Genomic DNA, 13,171 nt, shown 5'->3' on the forward strand with positions numbered 1-13,171 from the left:
GGGGGGGGGGGGGGGGGGGGGGGGGGGGGGGGGGGGGGGGGCTGTGAACTGAGCGGCTGAGGGTGCATTTTAAAATGACCACACAGCATTTCTAAAGAAATAAGGGTGCTTTCAAACACTTTTGTTTGGCGGTGAACCTGACCTCTATCTTTTTCAGCAAACAAAAGAGTAGGAGACAAGGCAGGCGTACGCAGATCAAGCCATCAGTGTACGTCTGTCACAGGTTCGGAGAGGCAGCGTAGCGCAGAGATGGGCGCTAAACCAAAAATGTACCGATACAAACATCATTTAACCACCCGATGGGACTCATCCGCTATGGTTTTTTAGTTGCTAATTAAGGTTAAGATGAACACAACGAACGGTTCGGACAGTTAAGTTAAGCACGCACCTCACAGGACTTTAGAATGCAAATGCATAACAGGTAATCAGGCAAAACACCCACAGTCTGTTAGTGGACAACATCAAGGGTCATCAACAGAAAAATATATGTGGAGAACACACAGCGTCCATTTGTACCCAAGGGTGTATTACCTGCTAAACGCTGGGTGACACAATTTTCCACAATTCACACTACAAAACAGAGGAAAGATATGATGAGAAAGAGAGTAGTCATGTTTTGACCAATGAGGGGGTTTGAAGATCTACTGGATCTATAAATGTGACCATATCCAAGACGAGAGTGATTAGCTGATGTCTTTTCTCTGCTCAAAAAATCTGTTATCATAGTATATATATATTGTTGTATTGCATTATATATATATCCTAATAATGGTACATTTTTGCGGGTATTAATAATGAATTACTTGTAAATAAAACACAATATAGTGCTAGATTCTTCACATTAATTCAAAAAAATCAAACATTGCCATAATGCAGTCTTGCTCACTGATTTTCCACATCTGTTCCGATGGTCCAATTATACATGCAGAGATATTAAGAGAAAGCCTCCACAGTAATATCTGCACGGCTGAACCTCTGACACATTTTACAGCATTTCATATTGTCGTACGGTCCAACCTTAATTGATATGAACACAGCGCGCTAGAAATAAGTTGATTGCTGCAGACGTGGTCAGATCATGTTTTGGTAAACCCGTGTTACATGCGAGTTATACAAATGTCTCCTGTCAGCCTGCACATGGTCATGTGGACCACTAAGAATAGACACACGCATGTACAGCAATGACAGCAGAATGCTAAGGCATCCACTGAGGTGGGAGGAGCCACTTCTCAAAGACAGACCATGACTTGAGCAGTAAGTCACACATACTGAGAGCGTCAGTATGAGTGACAGATGTACGTATATAGTAGAGCTTTTTTATAACCCATAAGCAAAGTTAAAGCAGGTTATGAGAGGCTAATGGGCGGGTAATAGCTTTAATTGGTCCCTCAATAACACAGCGGTGTGTTCTGTGCCATCCATGTATCTGTGGGTGGGTACAAACTCACAGGCGGAACCTTAAAAGTCTAAAATAATCTTGACAAGGGCAACAACAAAGATCTGGTTGCATTCAGGGACAAAGGGAGTTTTGATTATCTGCACCAAAACATTTTAAGTTTCTACTGAGCAGAAGATTGGGCGTGATCGGCTGTAACTATCCTGAACCCCGTATGGTTCAGATAATCTCTTTTAGATCGTACGTTGCCTCTTTACTGGAGGCTGCCCCACAATTACAATTCATCATGGATGCACAGATTCACACACAGTGGCAGACCTTCTTCTGGGTAGACTTGAGTTTCTGTTCCTTAAATGTTATACTTATACATTTAAACCAAATTTGGTGTTTTGCATTTACTTGAAGCCGATTAGACAGTGATTTCCAGCCTGGCCTCTTTATCCCTGTGGCAGCTTAAATCCGTCTTTGCCTTTTATTACTTGTCCGGGGTGAAGATTTCCCCCTTAAAGCACAGCCAACTGTTGGCTGAAATGCACCGTAATAAACATAAAAACAACAATGAGTAGTAGTAGTATTGGTTCTTCCCAAAGTTGACCTCTAGAACGTCCGATATTCATTTTGCAGATTATGTCACAACGACAAAACACTAATTGCTGAATCAGATATCATCTCGCATTGGTGTGAAAAGCAGCAGAGATGTGAGAGTAACACAGTGAGGGGAGGAATGTGTCAAGACAGTTCTGGTCTTCAGAACCATTTTCCATTTACTCCATCCTCACTCATAAGAATTTGGTGAGATGAGAAAACTCAATAAATCATATTCTAGTAAAACCATGATAATAATTTAGAAGCAACGCATTGAAAAAGCTCAAACTGGTGTCCTTAATGGGACTTCAGGGAATTCTGACTCAACTCGTTATTGGACTTTGGCCATTATTTCACACGTGGGAGTGACATTTCATGTCTTGAAGCAGAAAATATTTCAATCAGCGTTCATTGCTCAACAGAATAAGTAACACCAGTTGGGACGACATCACTTCTGTGAAATCAATATCACATTGTGGAGGATCTGCTGTGACGGGGGGGGGGGGGGTTATGGGGGAAGTGAGAAGCTGAGTGGAGCTGATTCATGTCGTGCAATATTACGCTAAGATGACTTGGGTGAGAGATCAAAGTTGAGGCTACTGTCATGGTGGGGGCTGCGATGCAAACAGTCCAGAACATTTATATTCTGAACAGGGACACGGATGTACATTTGAGTGATTCTGCAAAGGAGGCCGAAGTTATAGATCGCCATCTGGACATCCTGCAAACCTCTGGAAGGAGAACACCTTTCATCCACCTTAACCACAGTTAAAGGTGGATGAAACTGGAAATGAGAGTACTGACAATCCCTGAGATGGAAAGAAACTGACTAAGTGTAGTCTGACATATTCAGAGAGTAATTCTCCTGGAAGTGAAAGTCAGAGATGACTGGCCTCTGATCCACTCATGTGGGCAGACATGTGATTGTTGTTGTGCTGAACGCAGATGATCACATGGACGTAACGTTGTATATTTTTTACTTATGACAACTGAAAGGGCCATGAACGAGGGACCAACCGTGACTCATCTCATTGCTACTAGCTGACGCATCCGCGGTACAAAGGCTTTGTTATCGTCGGCCCTTAGCATCAATGGCGCTTGCAGAAAACAGCAGCTCAACTGTGCAATAAATACAACTTATTCAACAGGACATGCATAAGAAGTCTTTCAATTGGCATTTACATTCCGACAGTTAGTTCTTATTTCTAAGGAATTCTTTTCATGAACATGAATAAGTGAAGAAGCACTGAATAGAAGAGGGTTGCACAACACAGGCTTGGGCAATGTTGCCTACACATTCGGTGTTGCAATAGCACACTGTAGTGCTCAGACATGCTAAGTGGCATTCTTACAGCAAAAAACAAGAGACTTACTGTTCGTTGACGACAAAGATGCAATTGTCTTGTGAGGGTAAGCTTGAGACAGGATGCTTGCAGGTCACCTTCCGCTCATTGTGACTATTGACAGTAGGGAGGGAGAAAAGAGAAGAAAAGAAAGAGTCATCAATATTAGAAAACACTACATAAACAATGGTAAAAATAAGCCCATAAATCAGACTTGATCCATCTTTGAAAATGGTAAATTAATATACTGCTAACTGCCCTGATAACCCAAACATGTGACAGAACTCCAGCTGTAAAGGCTTGAGAGAACTCTTCACCTCCAAAACATGAGAGTTTGTATTGGCAGGAATGTTTTGTGGGGACGGAACAGATACACAATATGGAATAAATTAGCATGCTGTGCCAAGAACTGGTCCAATCTGCAAAACTAGTCCAACCAGACATATATTGGGTCACTGTGAAAATAGGACAAGCACTCAAGACACAGCAAACAACAGCTTAAGTGCCCCCATGACAAGACAAAGCATGAGAGCACAAACAAAAGCAGAACGATGTTACATCAGGTCCACAGTGGACCAAGAAGAGAAAAGAGCCATTTGGACGTAGAGCAGTGTGCACCGAACATCAAAATCATTAAAAACATAAAAATCCACAGGCTCCAGCAGGCTGTTGTGCCATCCTAGATGCTACCCACCCATCCTGTAGGCCAATTACAGCGGCCCACAGTCACTTCCACCCCGACATGAGTAGAGCACCAGCACACGGACCACACAGTCTTTTGGAGAAGAGCAATACAAGCATGGGGGCCTTCACAACAACAGCAGAGCCCGGTCAGTGTTGTGTGTGTGTGATCTGGATGGTCCTGGGCCGAACACCGTCATTGGAAGAGCACTGATAAATGGATTCAAGATCCAGATCCAGTTAATCAGCTTCCTATCAAAAAATCAATGGTTATTTGATTATACTGTCAGTGAGTTACAGCGACGGGAAGTTTAGTAGCAGTAGAGAGTATCAACATATCAGTCGGATACATCGACAGCAGTCATTATTAAACAAGACATCAGAGAATATGAGCTGCGGTGTCAACAAGTTTTTGAAGCTGCTACTGCCTCGACTGGACAGTAAGCTGTAAAATGAAACTCCGGCAGGCTGAACTCTACACAGAGGAGAGTCCAGCTTCAGCCCAAAAATAACAGTTTTTAAACACGGGGTACTCATGCCCTGAAAAGAGCAAATACTAAGCATGAAATAGGGGGTTTAGTTTCAGCTGAGCCTGGAGAGCTCTGGTCTATAATTACTGGAGGCACTGTTGGCAGCAGAGCCCTCAGTGCGGTCTTGGGGCAGACCAGTGGCACCATTTTTCTTTGGTTTCCCTTCACGCATGTCTATACTGTTCTGCACATAGGTCGGCTACAGATTTAAAAAAGAAAGAAAGGACTGGATTGGTATTTCTGTAGTGGGATAGGATTGATTTTTTGTTTTATTTTGGATATATAATAATCAATCAACCATCAAACGCTTGAGTATATCTGAGCTTTGATACTCTGAATGCATGCACCGCCAGTTTGCTTTCATGTGGTGCATTATTCGTGGCTAAAAGGAAAGGAGGTTTAAATATAAGGGTGCGTTTTGCCAACCTATCAATTAACGATGCATGATGTTTTATTACAGGAGAGCAAAGTGTTTAATTCCCTTCTAGGATATATAAAAAAATAATAATTAATCACAGGAAACCGCTCCTCTGTGTGTCGTCTCTTATCGAGTGACTGCAAAGTATCAAGTAACCTGATTGGCTTACACTGGCTTCACTGCAGTAACGTGTTGTGATGCATTACCATGTTCCCCGACGTGGAATGGCATGTAACCCAATAACTAAGCAACATTATGCATACTTTTAATGTTGCTAAAACACAGTTACATTCTAAAATAAGCTCTATGGCCCAATGGCTACGAACGACGATACAGGAAGTACCTGCTCTCAGCATACGACACGAGATCGGACAAGAAAATTGTAGCCTACTTGCATGGAAAATAAAAAACAAGTCAAACATCTACTGTAGCCAAAAGAGACCCGAGACAGTTCCTCAGAAGTAGTGCAGACCAACCAACGGCTACCGTACAAGGCGACTAAACACCGACCCCATAGCCATAGGCTGTACTTAAAGAGGGCTCCAATATGATGTCCATGTTTCTCTGCATTTGCTCAAATATTAGCCATATAGGAACTTGATACTGGAACACGGCATTGGCCCAAAAACAGCCTGATTAAAAAAAACAACCCCCATTAACAACACCTGTTCAACAAGACTTTTAAACAGGACGGAGTCAAAGAAGATAAAATGTCACATCCTTAAGGGGATGAACCTGAAATGAAAAGGATGTAAATCATAATGGCTAAATAAAAGTGTTCAAAGCTACAGCATTAGTTCAAATATCACCTTCAAAATGAAGTTGACCACGGCTCTTTGGGTACATCTATAAAAATAAAATGGCCCTCCTGCTGCTAAGAACATTTTTGCAGATGTGCAGTGTTTTTAAGAGGGGGGCTGTGTGACATCAAAGAGTCCGTGTACTATACGGACAGAAGCCATTTGAGAAGGTCCTAAACGGTCCCAACATGATCCATGTGGTATGGGAGGACAGTGAATTCTGCAGCCTCAGTGGAAAACATGGCGGCTGTGAAGCAAGATGATGTCCGGATGAGTGACAGCAACACACATCTTCCTATTCATCAGAGAAAATGTCCTTTTTTTTGGCCCGTGACAATCAGCGGCTGTCTAGATTTAAACTTGTTTTCCTATTCACATTACTCAGCAGTGACATTTATTTTAGCGCGGTGACGGTGCTGAGATGAAGGATGAAGGCAACACACATTGCAGATACGGATCAGATGTATGGCCGCCACATGGCATCAATATCCGATTGCAAATATGACAGGCTTATAATGCAAAGCAATTATTGACGGGACATAAGGGCATCCTGAAAACATCCATGTGAGATCATGTACGTTGATGACGGCAGCCATTGCTGCATTTAAAATCAACAGATGGTGCACAGCTAACAGCTCACAATCTCTTTTTGGAGTAAATATGTTTTTCAAAAATACCTCCGCCAGCTAATCTTAGTTCACAACACCATCTGCAATGGTCACACATGCTCTGGAGGATGTGGTCTGTGGTCACTATAGTCAGCATAAAGTCACGGGGCTGCACGGTAAGGGGAGCATGTGGGAACATTTCTGCTTCAATAGCGGGCAAAAACACTGTATTCTCTTCAGATGTCTTCTTGTTTCCAGAGGGAGATGTTGGTTTTCTGGGTGGATGGGGGTGAAGGGCACAGGGAGGTTCCTTGCCTCTTGACCTCAGATGTGTATAAGTGAGGAACTAGGAGTGGCAGTGAGAAATGACCACCCCGTTGTGAGGAGGGTTGGGCAACTCAGGACTGTCCCGTCCACAATAATTAGCCGTGAGCTGCAGTAATGAAGAGCTTAAGGTCTGGGGGTCGACACTCCACGGGCTCAGCTTTTATTGTTGTGGGCGGCTCTTTGATCCGTCACTCCCATTCTACTACAGTTCAACCACAAACAAGCGAGAGGCTCCGGAAGGGATCTTGACGTTGGAGAGAAGGGGAAAAGGCTTCAGGAGTTTTGACAACACATCTTCCGGTTTTAACACCAGTTAAAAGAGTTTGTGGGGCCCCACTGGAAGCTCCCTCATGTCATTATTTTACTTGGAACCCCAAACCAAACCTGGAACCTTCGCTTCGTACGTTGCTTCAGAAGTAAGGCGGGGAAAACATTTGGTTTAGCATTCCACCGATTGATGCCATCTGTGAAGCCAAAAACAGCCACGCAATGCTAATTTTGGACCATTTCCACTGAGAAATGATGTCTGGTGTTCAGTCAACGGACTGAAGTTCCTTAAAAAACAAAACAGTTGTTCGTTGAAGTTCTAAAACTCAAAACCATTTTTTCCTCAACCTCTATTTGTTTGAAAGTGCAATGATGGTAAGAGAAAAGTAGATAAGGAAAAGAATTGGAACAAAAGTGTAATTTGTTAAAGAGTAATTATAGTGGTAACTTTTGGTTTTTGTTTGTCTTTTCTCTTTAGTGTGGCGTGACTGGAAAACTGGAGGGGATCCCCTCTTTCTGTGTCGTGTTAAAAAAAAAAACTAGAACAAATGTAAAAGACATCATAACGAGAATGTTGTGGCTAATTTGGATACGGAGGAATTTTTGAAAAAAAGTTTTTAAAAGCAACACTGCTACTCCGGCACTCGGATACTAAACAGGCAAATGAGACACAAAACCACATCCATTCATAACCATTTGACCACAGTGTATATTGTGGATGGTGTGCTCTAAAAGTGGGCCAGAGATCAAGTTCTATCAAAGCTAACGGTGTGCAGCGACAGGGAAGCAGAGTAGTGATCCTCATTTTTTGATTTTAAAAAAAGAAATTGGTACAGTCCTAGAAACGTCAAGCAGTGAAAGCAGTGGCTCTCTGTCCTCACAGCTCCAGTGAATAATTACTGCCTTGCCACAGAATATTTATCCTAATTCTCTTTAATAGAATCCAACTGCTTCCAGGCCTTACGTGACTGGGCATCCTACTGTATGGAAGCACCCAGCCTCCTTTTCCTCATGGACATGATCTAAAGACAGACCTCAGAGCAGTAGATGCTTTAATCACAGCCTTCACAGGAGCAGAAATGAGAGCATCACGCCGTTATCTAGCAGTGCTGAGCTAGTGAAACCAAACCAGACTGCATGGTACACATGTCAGCTCGGGCCCCCTGAGCCCATAGCATCCACGTTATCGCATTCAACTCTGCATTTACACATGTGACTATTCAGTGTTTAAAACGAACTCTGTGCGTGTACTATCACCGTTTAAGATCTCACACACATTTTTGAGATACATTTTAAATGCCAGTACATCACAGGGAAAGTCTTCAAGAGGTCCCTGAAACAAATCCAGCAAATCACCAAACGCAGCCTTTCAGCCATAATTAATTCTGCTGTTGATGCTCAGAAATGTAATCCTATTACACAGGAAGGAACTCGGACACGTTAGTCAAGGCCAGTGGCTACTGAATAAAAGTGTTCACATTAAAAAAAAGAGTTTGCTGTACTGGAAGTCCTCATTGACTGGAGGTTTGAATAGCATCACAAAAGCAGAGCTGAATAAGCAGAATAGGCAGTCTGTCTGTGAGCGGGCAGCAAGTGAAATAAGACAAAACAGGGGCTTTGCAGACCCCAAGAAGCAACAGGCAATGTGTTCTCACAAAATGGCAATACCTGGACTAATGCTGTGTCCTTAATAATGTGGGTGCGTATCTTCTGGAGGCAATGTTGTCGAGAACACAGCCAGTGGCTTCGGTTGCCTGTTAAGCGTTGACTTTCACCTTAGACCTTTTTAACTTAACCTCAGGAAACAGCTGCTCATTCAGGCTGCAAATCAGATTTTTTTTTTCTCACAAACAATTCAATTAGCAGCCCCCTCAAAGCAGCTGCGACTGTGTGACGAGGTGACACAGCTGAAACATCAACTTGAGAATGTTTCAGAGCCATGGAAGCAAAGCGGCCTTCTCAAGGAAAAACAAGACATTGATTGACAGAAGTGACATTTTGTATCTCAGGGAATAATTGAAGACGTTAAACTGCAATGCATTGTGGTCATAAAACCAAGCTTCAGTGTGACCTTCTCACCAGAGGCCAACATGACACAACTGTTCCTCATTACACATAAAGGATTGGTTCCTCAAAGCTATTTATGAGGCAGAAATTCCAAACGTTACATTAATCATGCATCTGAAGTTTCTATTGTCACTTTCAGTGTCTGTCAAACTCACATTGTTAACCATTCCATGTTCAATTCCAGGCTTCATTAAAGACAACAGCAGGCCGGCGTTCATTACGGCTGTCATGGCAGAGAAAGTACACAGAAGAAACCCAAAGGCAGTCTGTCCGCACGAGGATGATCTTTGTGTTTTTATGTCCTGAAAGTTTAGACAGACATCACTCATACTGCGATGCTATGTAGGTCCATTAGAGGACAAAGAGCAGAATCACCCAAAATAGTGCTCAGCCTCTTCTTATCAAGGTCATCTCCTTAAAGAAATAGATGATGAACGGATGGGAAGCTGCAGGCTCATGGACGAGGATTCTCTAAAGATGTGTCAAAAGGTTTAAAACTGTACCTTCGGCTTTGTTTCACTGGACTAGTAGAGGGAAGTAACTATTGCTTTCATGGTTTTTATTCCCATCATAACTTCATACTGCAGTAAAGAGACACATTAACTGAGAAGCATTTGAATTCATGCAACAAAAAAAACAAAGAACATGAGCCAGCTTCATCCCACTACTGAAACGTTCCTACAAATTGTATAAACATTGCTGCAGCCATCTAAACTAAACATCTAGCATTCAGCAATAGAGAAACTAAGCACATATCTCAGTAAAAATACAAACATTTTACACGGACAGTCGGTCTGTGTATGACCACCAGTACATTGGCTGAGTGGACGACTCTCTGCAGTTTGACCATTTCGCTGATTTATCTCTCGGGTCTCGAAGCCTGAAATCAAACGTGGCTCCGCCCTCCTCTCCCCTTGATCTCCTCTGTGAGAGCCGGGGCTGGACCTGCAGCCAATAACAAGGCTGCTATCTGCACATCTCCATTACTGCTGACCTGCTCTTTAATGTATAAGGGTCTCTCATATATATACATATACATACATACATACATATATATAATGTATTTGGACGGGGTTATCTGAATACATTTTCTCAATCCAAGAAATTGGACTATCTTAATGTGATTTCATATCAAATTACTTTCTTAAAAAAGATGTTTGTGTATGATTGCAATTATGTTTTGGAGGCGACTGAAGTGTTGGTTGAAGGAGCGTGCGGTCCCCCGGCTGAGCGCCACAAATAATCTCTTTCTGGAGGAAACATTGCTGAATAGTCGACGACTTAATGGAGTATCTACTGCAGGAAACATTGGACAGTGAGGACACTGAATGAGCTCATGGGGAAAGTCTCTCCCTGTGGCTTTGACAAGTGTCATCCCAATCTGTTGACTGTGTACAGTGACACACTCTAAAGCACACTATACTAAGTGTAAGACATTTAGTAGATGGGGTTTTGGTTAAACATTACAAACATCCACTTATTGTGGTCATTTAATCAGACAGGGTCTCGATCACAAGCGGCCGAATTCGTTTGATTTAAACGGTTTTCAGATTTTCCATATTTTCACATGCAGACACAAACTAGTGGCTTGCTTTACACATGTGTGTGCATGGTCTACATCTACACATGAGAGTTCAACAACACATCCTACTGGATCACAAGGAACAGGTTCAACTGCTCACTGTCTCCTGTTTCCAGGAAAAGATTTTAAAAAAGCAAATAGGATAAACACATGCTGCTGAGCGGACAGTGTGGATGTGATCTGGTCTACAAGTTATTAAAGAGAGGACATAGTCGAGGTCACTGCGGGAGAGTCGGAGGGCCACCCTATAATTATGGCTTAACTGACTGTGATTAACAGATCAAAGCTTTTACAGAACACACAGAACCACACATCTGATGCAAAGTAATGGGAAACAAATGGAGATGGAAATAAACAGTCAGGCCTGCTTCCAGTAAAGTGATGGGGTTTCCAATAACTGCATACAGTGTATTGAAACTGGCAGCACAGGTTCTCTTTTTATGATTGAGAATGGAATCGCATCAAAAACTAACTTCATTGAAATTCAGGACAAACCCAAACACGAGAGAGACTGAGAATAAAAAGTCAAAGTAGCGGTTTGCTTCCACTGTTGACAGCTGGGGGCTCAGCTTTAACTGACCAGCAGAATGGGAGCTTTTAAAACTATCAAAGATAGAAACGTTTGCAATTTCCTTTTGGCATTGTATGGCCACATTAGAGTAGGAAAAAGGTGCCTGTTACACCAAATATGCACAATTTCATTTGGAATAGAAAAGCATAAATATTATTAAAAAAATACCTGAAACTAATTAGATTAGATTCACAAAGATAATATAGCATTTATATGCTACTAGGTATTGTGAATGCGCTAACTAGACAACACAGAGGTGATCTGACATGCATCAGTGCATGCTGGTGCTGGTGCTGGCACATGAAACCATGTGAGGAACAAAACGCTGACTGGGAGCCTGGCACGAGCTGGTTAACTGCAGCACAGGAGCTCCATCCATCTGAGCGGCATTGTAACAGCATCAACCAGCACCGTCAGCACACTTTAACACCCCGAACACCTCCATCGTTATCGCGCTAAGAGCAAATCCCGCATGTTAGTGTGATGCATGTCGCACACGTCGACTGCAGGTTTTTTTCTACTTACAATGAAAAGCTTCCATAAATGCCGCGGTGAAGTCAAACGTGCAGAGAGGAGAAACATAAAAAGTAATGGTTGTATCCAAATGTGAACGGCAGATGTACCGACGTGAGGAGTTTCTTGTTACTTTGAAGAGAAGCGTGTGTGTGTGGTGAAGTCCGCTCAGTCCGCTGCTTGCTGCTGCTGTGCTCACAGTGCGGGAGCCCTCGCGCTGACTGCTGCGCCGCGTGCGCCCCTATTAGAGACACAATGAAACCCGAGAGGCGGTGATGTCACGGTCCGGATGTAAAGACGAGCAAGGTGGCCCCACGGCGCTGTTATCATTCCCTCCCCGCGCAATCGCAGGCACACGCAAGCGCACAGACCCTGCGCTGATGGTGTCCTGGAGACATGAATAATAATTTAATACCGTAATTTCCTCTACTGTAGCCGCGCAGGATTTTTTTTTCTTCTTTACAGGCAATTTCCAAACTCCACCACACGTGGAAGAGATGCATGGAAAAGTCATCTTTAAAATGGGAAGAACTGAAGTGACACCATATCCCGGATTTAAATGTTGTTCCGTTGCTTATTTGGGACTGTATCCAGGCGGATCAAATAATAAAGCGCATACATGAATTTGAGCTTCATTTCCTCACTTTCCTCGATGTTATTCCTGGCCTTGGGCCTACATGTGAATGTGGGTATAGCTGCACCTCCCTCAGCTCATTCCTTGGCAAGTCCTGACAACGGGGCATGTTGCAAAATGAAAAGGCTCACCGTGAAAGTATTTTTTGAATCCTCCCGATAAAAAGTTGTGGCCACAGTTCAAGGGACTGTAATACTGTAAAACGGCCTGGCTTTCAGTCGTATCCATTCACATACTGGAGGTATATGCTATCATGGTTGAAGCTTGTTAGTTTCAACGGGACGAAGTGAGAGAAAAGAACTGAATATCAAGTAGGTTCAGCAGGGAGCCTGCAGCTATTGAAGACATGAAAGGCCGGACAATGACCTCGGCCCCAACCTAGAAGGAAAACAGCTCCTCCGCTCATCAACCTGCTGTGTGGTCAATGGGGCAGGAAGACACCCGGAGACCGTCAATAGGCTGCTTTTCTCTCCATTTTCCCTCAGTTCAGTGAGACTTCAATGTCTCTTCAGAGTGCAGCGTAGCTCTCAAGAGGCAAAACTGAACACAAATACTACTTTATATGGGGCGTAAACAGTAAAGAGGCATTACGGATATTAACACCATAAGTAATACGTGATCTACCTTGCCCAGCTCGGCGACATAAATAATTCATTGTGCTTCCATTATAAAGCGGGGGGAAGGAGGGGTGCACTAAAACATTCAGTCCGTCATCTATCCGTGGTCCTCCAGGGAGGGCCTAATGCTGGAGCTTCGAGCCCAGAGATATGGCCAACACCTGGGGCCCAGGATGGACACCATATGAGAGAGAGAGAGAGAGAGAGAGAGAGAGAGAGAGAGAGAGAGAGA

The 13,171-nt window shown here is 43.2% G+C and overlaps 1 protein-coding gene across 1 annotated transcript in view; it reads right to left on the minus strand.

Moving 5' to 3' along the window:
* The window catches only part of LOC116389035 (pleckstrin homology domain-containing family A member 5), a 59,758-nt gene that overhangs the window by 27,423 nt on the left and 19,164 nt on the right, over window positions 1–13,171 (minus strand). The window contains exon 3 of the mRNA XM_031857428.1: window positions 3,355–3,438. Within this exon, the coding sequence (XP_031713288.1) occupies window positions 3,355–3,438 (84 nt within the window). The remainder of the gene's footprint in view (window positions 1–3,354; window positions 3,439–13,171) is intronic.

Source organism: Anarrhichthys ocellatus, unplaced genomic scaffold (assembly GCF_004355925.1).
Source record: "Anarrhichthys ocellatus isolate YVR2014 unplaced genomic scaffold, GSC_Weel_1.0 scaffold2, whole genome shotgun sequence".
In the NCBI taxonomy this organism is placed as follows: domain Eukaryota; kingdom Metazoa; phylum Chordata; class Actinopteri; order Perciformes; family Anarhichadidae; genus Anarrhichthys; species Anarrhichthys ocellatus.